Raw genomic sequence first — 12,486 nt, forward strand, 5'->3', positions numbered from 1 at the left:
GATAAAGGGCTTAGAAAGCAAGGACAAGCTGAAGGAACTAGGCATGTTCAGCCATGAGGAAAAGACAACTACGAGCGGACATGATGGCAGCCTTCAAATACTTGAAGGGTTGCCATAAAGAAAAAGACACTTTTCTCTCTTGCTCAGAGAGTAGGGCACTGACCAATGGTTTGAGGTTGCAGCAAAATAGATTTAAACTGGATATCAGGGAAAACTTCTTCACTTTAAAACAGTGAAGCAGTGGAATAGACTGCCTATGGAAATTGTGGACTCTCCATCACTGAAGGTGTCCAAGAAGAGGTTGGGCAGTCCCTGGTCAGGGATGATCTAGGTGTAGCTATGCCCACGTTCTACTATGGGTTTTTACCAAGTTTCTGGGCTTTGTTGGTTGCCCCCCCGCCTTTCTGCTACATGTGTCAGAGTGATTTAAGCCTTCCTTCAGAGGCATTAGGTGTTGGCAGCAGCCAAGGCCAGGGATTTTGACTGGGGTGTGCCAATGCTCCTGGTGAGACTTAGAGCTCGAGATTCCAGATTAAAGCGTCTTGCCTCTCTGCTCAGGGTTAGACTGATCACCATATCTGGGGTCAGAAAGGAATTTTACCCTCTGGTCAGATGGGTGGTGGGGATTTTTGCCCTCGGTGTAGCAGGGGGTGTGGCCCTCTTCCTGATATCTCGAGTGTATATTTTAACAGCTTTTTATAGAAGCATGATGTTGGCTGCTGTAGTTTCTTTGCTTAACCTGTGGCAGGCTAAGGTGTTAGGTCTTGTGTTACGTCAGAGTTGACAGTAGTTTTACAAAGAGGTTAGACAATGGATTTGTATAGGATGGTTTGGATAGTGATGATTCTGCCTCAGGCAGGGGGTTGGATTAGATGACCTCTGAAGTTCCCTTTCCAGCCCTTCTTCTTTATGGTCCTATCATTCTGACAGGCATCAGAATTTCAAACACATTTACACTAAGAGGAAGGGACGTACTGAGGGCTAATGTCTGGGACTTACACACAGGTGATTCCACTCCTGAGTGTGCCAACGTGGTAATCATAAGCAAATCATTCATGGCTGTATTTTTCACATTTATGTTGAGCAGTGCCTTACCCTGTGAAATCAGTAAGGGTAATGGAAGGATGCACTGTACATATGCAAGGGTGATAGAATCTGACTCTCTGAAATCCAGGTCCTCTGTTTAAGCCCTGGGCACTGGGGCTGTATATGGGTGTGTGTAGGACAGCTGTGGAGGTGAAATCCACTCCCCCTCAGGATGCATCACTTCCACTTCAGTGGTGATTATTTGAATGTCTACGTGAGGAAGGGGGAACAATGCTGCTGTAGAAATACAATGCATGAGTCCACTCTGCGTGGAATAAGTGTAAGCAACTGGGGAGGCATGCATAGTGTACCACTGATTTCAGGGCTTAGGATAATTAGATCATATCCAAAGTGTCTATGGTTCAAGCACATCTTTGGTGAAAAAAGCAGTCTGAAATTTTAACAAGCCAACATCTAGATATAATTGTTATTGCTATGCCCTTTTTGCTCATTTATTTGACCTACACAATTAACATTTTAGAAAAGTGTCATTTTAATAACTAATATGACTATTAATACTAGAATGCTAAACTGAAAATGTCTTTTTTTGAGCTAGTAATTAGAGTCAGTATGCAGCATACTAACCTGATTTTTAACAATTTGGCAACACTACTAAGTAAAGCTAGTTAGTTCCCTTCTGCTCTCCAACTCTCTGAAGTTGTTATATCACACAATGCTGATTTGGCAACATTATGGTAAAACCATTCATATAGACCCACTGCTACTCAGTAGGCATGTCTACACATACATTTAGACTGGCTTAAATTTACTGTACAGTAAATATTTGTAGCTGCAGGAATAGGCCAGTATTAAAGCGCGTTAATGCTGTGTGTGGACTGATTTGAGACTAAACTTAGTCCCACGTCAGTGCACGTATAGTGTTACTGTGCAGTAAGGTGTCTACTGTGTGTTACTGCACAGTAATTAATCAGGCATAAATTTGATGCAGGTATTAAATTTACGCTTAAGTCAGCATAAGTCACCTTATTTACTGAGCAGTATGGGCTTGCACATGTAGACGTACACCCATAGTGTGCAGTAATTTTGGTTACTGTGTAGTAAATGCACACGTGTAGACACATCCAGTGTCAATGAGCCCCAGGGCAAGTCACAACATGATAGGTCAAACAAACAAAAAAGGCACTTCCCTGAAATATAAGCCATTCCTCTGCTTTAGGTTTTCTTTTGTTTGGTAAAACAGGGGCAGTAAAGGAGCGCACAGTACCTAAGAATCTACTGCCAGCATTTGCTTCCTGGGCACTGAACAGGTGGCCAAAAAAGGCAAAATATAGGGTCATAGGAATGTAAGGCTGGAAGGGACCTCATACGGTTATCTAGTCCAGCCTTCTGCTCAAGTCAGAACCATCCCTGACTAAAACCATCCCAACCAAGTGCCTGTCTAACCTGCTTCTGAAAGTTTCCAAGGATGGAAGTTTCACAACTTCTCTAGGTAGCCTGTTCCAATGTCTGCCCACCCTCATTGTCAGAAAGTTTCTCCTAATCTCCATCCTAAATCCCCTGCTGCAGTTTGAGGCTGTTGTTCCTAGTCATGTGCCCTACAACCACAGAGAAAAGCCTGTCTTTATCTTCTTTATAATCACCTGTCAGGTATTTGAAGGCTATTTTATCAAATCCCCCTCAGTCTATTTTCCAGGCTAAATAACCCTAGTACTTTCATCCTTTCTTCATAAGTCTCCTGGGCCCCTAAACATTTTTGTTGCCCTGTGCTGAATTCTTTCTGAACTATTCCCATTCTCCTTGAAGTGTGGGGCCCAAAACTGGACACAGGACTCCAGGTGAGGCCTCAGTGCTGAATAGTGTGGAAGAATCACTTCTCTTGATTTTCAAGTGACACTGTTGCTATAACCACAGATGGTGTTGGCTTTCTCTTTTTTTTGGAACAAGAGCACACTTGGCTCATATTCAGCTTGTGGTTCACTGTAAACTCCCTGGTCCTTCTCTACAGTACTGTAGCCTAGCCAGTTATTCCCCAGTCTGTATTTTTTCATGCAGTTATTCCATCCCAATGAAGGAAAGAGGGCTCATTTATCTGAATGATATGAAATAGGTAGCAATATTATAATGCACGGATATAGCATTACCCCTTTAGAGACTTGCTCAGTGTCTTGCTCAGAAAGCCAGTAGCAGAGGTGGGCTACACCTCAGTAAAGTCTCATCTAGTCTTTCATTTATGTCATAGACTCCCTCAAAACATTTCAAAATAGCAAATATACAGACACAGACAGACAACAAAGTTTGCTCCCAGCTTTGATGAAAATCTTTTAGTAGAGCTGGTCAGAAATTTTCCAGTGGAACAATTCTCTATCTGAAAATGTTAATGTGATCAAGTCAAAACAGTCTAAATTAACATTTCCATTTCATTAAAGAAGTCAGGCTGCCCAGTACTCAGGACAGCTGGGCCTATGGCTAAACTAATCAGATAAAATAATATACAGCACAAGGTAAAATAAAATATAAAACAAGAAAAAAAAAACAAACCTTTTTTTAAACCATTGAACTGAAGTATTTTGATTTGTCAAACTGAATATTTGGGAATTTTCATTCCACAGGAAATTTCAATATTTCTAGTTATTGTTCTGTATCTGATATTTTTTTTACCTCTGGAATTTCTAGTTGTATGAAGTACTCATTTACAGATATGAACCAAAATTTCAGCAAATCAATAGTCTTTTGTAAACACAAGCAAATTTCAGTCAAATCTGCTTTTTGAGTGTGTTTGATAGTTAATTGAAAAGTTATATTTAGCTCTGGGATAGAACACTTCATTTATATTTCTGTATCAATTCTACATTGGGTCTAAGGTGAAATTTTAAATTCTGCTCCTGTTTGAATCAAAAGGATTTTTGCCTTTGACTTCAAATGGAAACAGAAATTCAACCTAAATATAGTGCTTTTGGAATTCCCACCTCTAATTCTCATTTGACATCTGCTTGGACAGTATGAAATGAGCCAATGGAAAATATGGTATAATCATGTAATTAAAAACTTTATGATAATGAATACTCATGAGGTCTAAATATGGCTAAATCACGTTTGCATAGACATCCTTAATATTGGCATTTTCTAACTTCAGAGTACTTGACTTCAGTAGTGTAGTAGGGGTGGGGCCCATACTTGGGTGCTGCCCAAGGGGTGAGGTACTAGTAGGACAGTGTAGCAGGTTTGTGTTCCAGGGGCAGCAGTGACACTCCCTGGTGGTCACGCAACCTCTACCCAGCTCCAGCCCTAGGCTGCCCTCCCCTTCCTACTCACCTGCCGTATCTTTGATGTAAATGTCTTATTGGAAGAGAGGCTGCCTAAGGGTCCTAGATTGAGCCCAGTTATTCTAGTTGCCAGCAGGTACGTCCTGGACCCTGCTCTGGTCCCAGCTTCACTTCTCTTGGGCAGAATGGGACCTCCTGACTGCCTGTGCCATCTAGCTAGTACATGGCTCCATCTGCCCCTTATACCATGCCCATGCCTCATAGATGTTACTGTGCAACAGTTTTTTTGTCAGGGTCTCGGCCTTCTTGACCTCTTCCCCTTTTCTTTTGCTGGGCCTTCTAGCTCCCATCCATTGTGCGAGATTGAGCTTCAGGGTCCCAGCTTCTGTCTCTCCTCCTTGGATCCTGAGCCTCCTGCCTCTGGTATAGGTCTTTCTTGGGCCCCTGGCCCTGTCCTTGCTCTAAATGCTAAGCCTACTTTGGCTCAGTCCATCTGGGCCCCTGGCCCTGCCTCTGCTCTGCTCTGGGCACTCAGCCTACTTTGGTTTTCTCCGTTTGTTGGCTATGGCCTGCTTTCAGGTTGCAGCTTACTTCTGGCCCTGGGTTCGTAGTCTCTGGTGGGCTCAGGACACTAGCATACTCTTAGGCACTACTGGGACCTCCTCAAACTCCTAATATCCCCAAACCACCAAATTAAACTGTAACAAAGAAGTAAGCACGCTGGTTGTAACATAAAATAAACCTGTGCCGAATCTAAATACTGATAGTAGCTTACTGCCAGAGTAGCCAGACCTCCCCTTGCCAAGGGTTACATCTCGCATGTAGCAAGACTTCAGTGCCTAACTTGCACCCTTAGGGGATTCCAGGGATCAGCAGAGCCTTTTCCTCCAGTCCATGGCCAGGAGCTTCTCACTCAGCAGCTTGCTGGGCCAGCCTTCAGTCATAGCTTGCTCACAGTCCACCTCTTAACAACAAGGTATCTCACTGCCCAATCTTCCCTCCTCAGCTTACAGAGCCAAACTTCTTGCCCTGGCTCTGGCCCTGGCTTATACCTTTCTCAGGCGCTGCCCCTTTCTGGTTAGGTGATTTTACAGGTGTCCTCTAATTAGGCTCACTAACTGGTCTCAACATAGCGTTACAGGTGAGCTAGCATGGTCTTCCCTGCAGGGCTTCAGACTACAGTCCTACTGCGGAGCAATTAGCACTGCAATAGCCTTCCTACTGCTCATGCAGGCATTGTTCTTTTGTGCTACTGCAGAGTAGTTAGCTGTGCAGTAAGCACTAAGAGCTCCTACTTCCCTGGGCCAGCTCTCCTGCAGCTTTTTCCTTCCCAGTCTTTCCGTACCTGGGGCTCTCCCTAGACTCATTCTCCCATAAAGTAACAGAGAGTCCCAGGCTCTGCTACAGATGGGGTGGAAAGAACCCTACCCTGGGGCTACTCACTGCAGCTTACCTTACTGCTGCCTGGCCGCTTGCTGCCGTGCCTCACTCTGCCAGCATTTTCCTGCTCCAGAAAGTAACCAGTACAGGCAATAGGTGTCAGAGAATGCAAGGCATTTTGGGAAACATACTTTTGTAGAGCAGTAGTGAGTTCGCTGCTGCCAAACTAACCCTCATTTTTGCTGCCCTCTGGTCATGGGCTCTGACGAGAAAAAATGGGAAGAAAGTTTCCCCTGGCAGTAGCAAACTCCACTGACAGTCTAGAGAACTAAGATTTCCAAAATGTCTTGTACTCCATGAGACTGCCCAGTTGTTCCAGAGCTTGCAAGCACTGGGATTAATTAGACCTTGTGATCATCAGGGGGAAAGACCTGCCCAGTGTACTGAACACCTACACTTATTACAGTGCAGCTAGTAACACAGACCACTCCCTTATTGTTGGCAAAGTGAAAGTGATACCAAAGAAGCTGCCTAAAATCAAGCATAAGAATCAGCCAAGAATATAGCACAAAATGCAAAGCAAGTGTTTCAACTTCCAAAGGACCTTTGAATTAGCTATGTCTATGAAGGCAACAACTGCACAGGCTGAAAGAAGTGGAGTAAGTGCAATCATCCAGGAAACAGCCACAGAAGTAGCTGAGAAAAAGAAATTGTCAAATAAAGACTGGTTTGAGGCACACTTTGCGAAGTGGATGCTGCCACTTCTCGAAGCCAAGAACACAGCCTACCTGAAACACAGCCAGAATCCAACAAAGTTCCAAGGCTAAGCTGAAGCATGCCAGGGCAATGGTACAGACAACAGCCAGATGCTGTGCAAACCAGTACTGGACGGACCTATGCCAAGAGATACAGTTTGTCTCAGACATCAGAAACCTGCAAGTTATGTATGAAGGCCTGAAGAAAGCTCTTAGCCCAACAGTCATCAAAGTCACCCCCCTCAAGTCTCAAGGTGGCAAAGTCAAAACCACTGAAAGAACAAGCAGATGTCATGCTGCGTCGAAGATTACTTAGACCTTAACTCCCATGAAACAGACATTTCAGAAGAGGTACCGAATCAACTTCCAAATCTAAGCGTACTGGCACCACTAGACAAAAAGCCTACAGCTGAAGAATAGGGGTGTGTGAAACAGCCATATTTGATTTGGATTTGGATTCGGCCCAAATCAGGGACAGTGATTCAATTCATTGATTCAGAGCACTGACCCTGATTCAATTCAGGCAAATCCAAATCTGAAGATTTGATGCTGATTTGGAGAATCAGCAGTTTGGCCATAGACACACCTTGAAATGTTTTTCTACATACCTTGAGGTACCAGGCATGGATTGTGAATGCTGCGATGCTGGGGCAGATGGAGCATCCCACAAGAGCACAAGGGCCCCCCCCAACATGCTCAGTGGTGAATCTGGAAGTGGACAGAAGTAATGTCCCCGGTCTACCGGGGAGCGAACCAGGGGGGCCCCAGAGCCCCTCCCAGCTCAGGGATTGTCCATGGAGATCCCCAGCTGCCCCCCCCCCCCGACCCAGAAAACACCAGTTGATGAGCTGGAGGGGTGCTGGGGGGCCCCACGGCACACTCCCCAGCAGACCCAGAAGTGGACCGGATGTGCTTCTGGTCCACTTCGGGGTCCGCTGCCAAGTGTGCTGAGGAGCCCTCCGTGTTGCTGAGGGATGCTCCACCTGCCCCAGTGTCACAGCATTCATGAGCTAGCTGCCTGGTACCTTGTGGCATGTAGAAAACACATTTAAAGCTGTGTTTATGTCTGAATCACCGAATCTTTCTGAATCTCTCCAAATAGATTCGGAGAGATTAAAGGGCCTCCTGATTTGATTCAGATTTGGAGATTCAGCCACTGAATCGGGCCAAATCTCCACTGAATCAAATCGGTAACCAAAGCTTCGCACAGCCCTACTGAAGAACTTAGCAAGGCCACAGACTTTCTAGCAAACAGAAAAGCACCAGGGGAGGATGGCATCCCAGCTAAGGTTCTCAAGTGCGGGAAAGCTAGCCTGCTACTATATCTTTATCAACTCCTAGTGTGCTACTGGAAGGAAGGTCAAGTCCTCTAGGACATGCATGAGGCTAACATCATCACTCTCTACAAGAACAAGGGGGAACAAGGGTGACTGCAACAACTGTAGGGGCATCTCTCTCCTCAGCATCACAGGCAAGGCTTTTGCCAGTCATCTCAAAATGCTGGCAGCAACTTGCTGACTGTATCTACCTGGAATCACAGTGTGGATTCAAAGTGGAAAGATCAACAGTGGATATGATATTCCCCTTACACCAACAGCAAGAAAAATGCAGAGAACAAAATAAGCCACGGTATGTAGCATTTGTTGACCTAACAGAAGCCTTCAACACTGTCAGCAGAGCAGGTTTGTTCAAGGTCCTGGTAAAAATTGGATGCCCCCTAACATTACTTGGTATGATGAACATGCCGGCCACAGTTCAGTTTGATGGATCAACCTCTGACAGGTTTGAGATGAAGAATGGAATTAAGCAGGGTTGTGTTCTGGAACGCCCACTCTTTGGGATCTTCTTTTCTATGATGCTGCACTATTGCTTTTGACAGCTTGAAGGAAGGCATATATTTTCACACAAGATCAAATGGCATACTCTACAATCGATCACATCTGAAGGCCAAGGCAAAAATGTGGCACATACTTATTAGGGAGCACCTTTTTGTTGATGATGCCCTGCCCATGAAGAAGGCATTGACTCAGGAATTGTCTCTCCCATGCTTGCAGGATGTTTCCCCTGGCCATCAGTATCAAGAAGACTGGTCCTAAGACAGGGTGTCCACCAATCACCATCTATCAGCCTTGACAACAGACCTCTCAAGGGAGTTCTGCTACCTTAGATCCACAGTGAGCGACAACCTATCACTGGATGAAGTGTTAAATGTGCACATTGGAAAGGTAGCTACCACTTTCAGTAAGCTCTCCAAATGAATTTGGCACAATGCAAAACTCACAATCAGAACTAAATTGCTCGTGTATGTGGCCTGTGTCTTCAGTGTCCTTAAGTAAGCAGTGAGATATGGTCAACATATGCATATCAAGAAAAGAAGCTGAACAGCTTCCACTTATGCTGTTTATGGTGCATCTTTGACTTCAAGTGGCAAGACAGAATGACCAACACAGAAGTCATCACCAAAGCCAATGTGCCAACCATCACTGCACTACTTAAACAGTGGTGCTTATGCTGGCTTGGCCACCTCTGCAGGATGGAAGATAGGCACATCCCAAAGGACATCCTGTATGGGCAAACTGCAGGTGGGGAGAGAAGAGTAGGGCACCCAAAACTGCTCTTCAAAGATATCTGCAAGCGGGATATGAAGGCCCAAATCCTTACAGACAAAGTGGCATTCCCTTCTCAATTATGGAGTCCAACATCATGATGAGAAATGGTCCAAACCAGAGAGGAATGGGAGATACTTTACAAGTGGGTTTCAGAGGTACTTGCTCTCATTGAGGCCTGGTGAGACTGAGGGACCCAGGATTCCATTCATGGCCCTGGAGAGCAGTGTTTTTTATGGGAACAGACTCTCCTATTTCATCCTCCCAAGTTCACCCTTCCTGTCCCATTTCCTCCCAACTGTGCCTATCACACTTTTTTCCTTTCCCTCCTCATTAGGGTTTCATTCTCCTCACCTAGGAGTACTTCATACTTCTCGTTCCAGCCCCAGTCTTTTTTTTTGCCAGCTAGGTGTAATGCCTTATTCTGCACCTGTTATGCAAACCCAATCTTCCTGCCCTTCTGACAGCTTCTTTCAATTGTTTGTCTCTTCCTGCCACCAGACTAGCTACTATATGCAGTTTTCCACCATAACTTATACAGTGTTAATCTCTCTCCATCTCCTTATCCCATTTTTTTGTCTACCCAGTCTTCAGCCTCCTTCATAACACCAATTTCTTGACTGATCTCTTTCCGCTCTTCTATTCCCTATCCTGCCCCCCACATTACCATCTGTCACTCGCCTCCCAGTTTCATTGGTCCCCAGTCTCAATTTTTTCTAGATGGTTTGTTTTCTTTTATCTTCTACTCAATCAAATGATTCCCAGCCCCATGTTCCACTTCATTTTGCAGCTCCTTCCCAATTGCTATTCCCAGTCTCTTTGCAAAACCAACCCCAGCCTCCCTTCTATGTTCTCAGCGTCCCCTCCTTCTGGCTCCAAGTCACAGCCTTCCATCACTTCAGTGTGATTCTCTCTTCCCAACACACCCCATTTCTCCTTCCTTTGAGCTCATTTGCCGCAAACTCTTTCTAAATTTTTTTTCTTTCCCTCCACCCTAACCTAACTCTTGTTTCCTCTGTATTCAAATGAGACAGGCTGCCTGGGGGCATCATGTTGAATTTTTGGGCTCATATACACATGCATGGAGGATGCTGCAATGCGCTTTAATTACAGTGCATTGCAGCAGACGTCAGTGTCACATGTGTCAGCATCCCCATGCTGAAAAATGGTGGTGGGGCACTTTAAACTGAAACTTGTTCAAAGCACCCTGCCCCCATTTTTCAGTATGGGGGCACTGATACACAAGATGCTCTAGGTGCCTTTAATTAGTGTGGGTCTCGGACCTGTGGTAATTAAAGCACGCCCCTGCCCTCCCTCCTCCCCCCGAGCACACCTATAAATCCCCTTGAGAGCAAATCATTTCTCAGTTCAGGACTCATGGGTAAAGGCGGAAGGTGGCAGGAAACTACCTTTGAACCTGAGGGCATCCTGTAGTGACAATTATACAACTGAGATAATGCCTGTGCAAGGGTTCCCAGCCACAGTTCTTCTTGACTTGCATGTTGCTGATGGGCTTTAGTTTTTTGCCATCCAGAAATGAAGCTTGGTAATTACCAAGGGCTCATTTGGGGAAATTTCTAAGTAGATTAATAAGATTTTACTTGCAATACGGGGCATGAGGCATGGACACACCAGTGGCAGTGGCAAATCCAGCAGCTGAGGAGCTGGGGCTGTGGTAGTCAAGACAGATGCATCTTCCTTGCCACATGTCCATGGGGATCTAAGGGCCCCAGCTTCTGCAACAGGCCATGCCCCTGGCCCCTGCCACCTTGCATTGGTTTACCTGGAGTCCATACACCCCTGCACTAGGAATTCCTTATAACTCTAAAAAAGGTGATGCAAAGTCTTCACATCAGTAGTATATCACTGGTAATTTGCCATTCTGACTGATCACCACATTACAATGAGTAAACTCTTGTAGCGTTTTTATTTGCAGAGGAGAGGGAAAAAGACCTCTTTACCTACTCCTTCACTTTGATTGAACATCATCGTCACCGTCTGACAAGCAGAGCCATCTCCCAGGCAAACTCCACATTGATCTTCAGTTGCATTAGAATCTATCTCATAATCACAGCCAACAGTCTAAAAGGAAAGAAATTTTCAGGATAAATGATGCATCCATACTGTGTTACTGCAGACCCAACACAACACTGATCCCAGCTTTTAATCAGCTGTTCTATAAAAAGGAAAAGAACTGGAAAAGAATTTAATAGAATACTACATGCATACAGAACCTTAATAGAGAAGCTGACATATGTAGTCTAAATATAAAAATAATGCTTAGTGTAAAAAGGGGCTAAGTATTATTCATGAAGTGCATTCCAGGAACAGATGACTGTAACTAGAAGTAATTATTATAATAGGCACACATCTCTCACTTGGCAGAAACTGTCCAGCACATCCAGGATTATTTCTACTTTTGTACGGCATGTATGTGTCCTGGGCTGCCCAAGAAAATTACGTACCAGTAGAACTAATAAAATAGCCCTGCCAGTATCACCTTAAAGAAGCTCTAATATTTTATCCACTGTATTTACTTTGGCAAATCTTTCACTGAGCTGAACATTTATTTTGGAAAACTTGAAACAAACACTTTTAATGATAAATGTTTTGAATTTGTAATGCTGTTGGTACTCAAAGTACTTAGTGCATGCTGGGAACTGGAATCAGCTGAGTTTGTGCAAGCATGGTAAATTTAAGCCACCAAAAGCTTTATACCAAGTTCATCCAACTTGGACACCTCCCCAGCCCAGGGGAGCACATTGAAGGTAGAGTTGGACAATTAAATAATATTGCAGCTTGGTGCCTGGCCCACAAAATGAAATGGATTTTTTTTAAAAAGACTATAACAAAAATAAAAAATGTGGTTTTCTTTATTATTTAAATATCAAATAAAAATCCATTAAATGAAACACTTCTACCACGCTGAAGAAACATTTTTCATTTAATGTATTTTTCCCCCTTTCTTTACAAAAATTACACATAAATATATATTTACATAACTTTCAATGCAAAAAAGGAAAAATAACTAATTTTGAAAAGGCTGAAATCAATGATTTTTCCTCCCCATTTTTTCTTTGCCCAGGACAAATAATAATTTGACCCCAAATGCATATTTTGGTGAATGAATTAGTTCCATGAAGAACTAGTTCTGTGATGCCAGTCCCTCAGCTGAGGAATTGGGGACAGCGGGTTCTGAAACAATCCCCAGAAATCACTCAGTTCTGTTTGGTGCCTAGGAACATTTGCCAGTGGTATAAATTAGCACAGCTTGGTTTGCCATCAATTATTTTGGGAGTAGTGTAGTGGTACATAGGTTCCATATGCTGCGAGTTGTTTCTGATGCTTCTCTCTCCTTCACTGACAAAAAGCTCTAAATTAGGGAGAATCTATGCTCCAGCAGCTTCTGTGTCTTGTGTATCAGTGTCCCTGTGC

General features: G+C 44.1%; 1 protein-coding gene across 3 annotated transcripts in view; it reads right to left on the reverse strand.

The window, feature by feature from the left end:
* The window catches only part of ADAMTS12 (ADAM metallopeptidase with thrombospondin type 1 motif 12), a 344,985-nt gene that overhangs the window by 76,022 nt on the left and 256,477 nt on the right, over nucleotides 1–12,486 (reverse strand). For all 3 annotated transcript variants that reach the window (XR_002100368.1, XM_019531927.1, XM_019531926.1), the window contains exon 14: nucleotides 11,013–11,133. Coding sequence is in view for 2 of the 3 variants with exons in the window: in XM_019531927.1 (XP_019387472.1) it covers nucleotides 11,013–11,133 (121 nt within the window). In the remaining variant the exon portion in view is untranslated. The remainder of the gene's footprint in view (nucleotides 1–11,012; nucleotides 11,134–12,486) is intronic.

The sequence above is a fragment of the Crocodylus porosus genome, unplaced genomic scaffold (genome assembly GCF_001723895.1).
Source record: "Crocodylus porosus isolate Cpor-Errol unplaced genomic scaffold, CroPor_comp1, whole genome shotgun sequence".
NCBI lineage: Eukaryota > Metazoa > Chordata > Crocodylia > Crocodylidae > Crocodylus > Crocodylus porosus.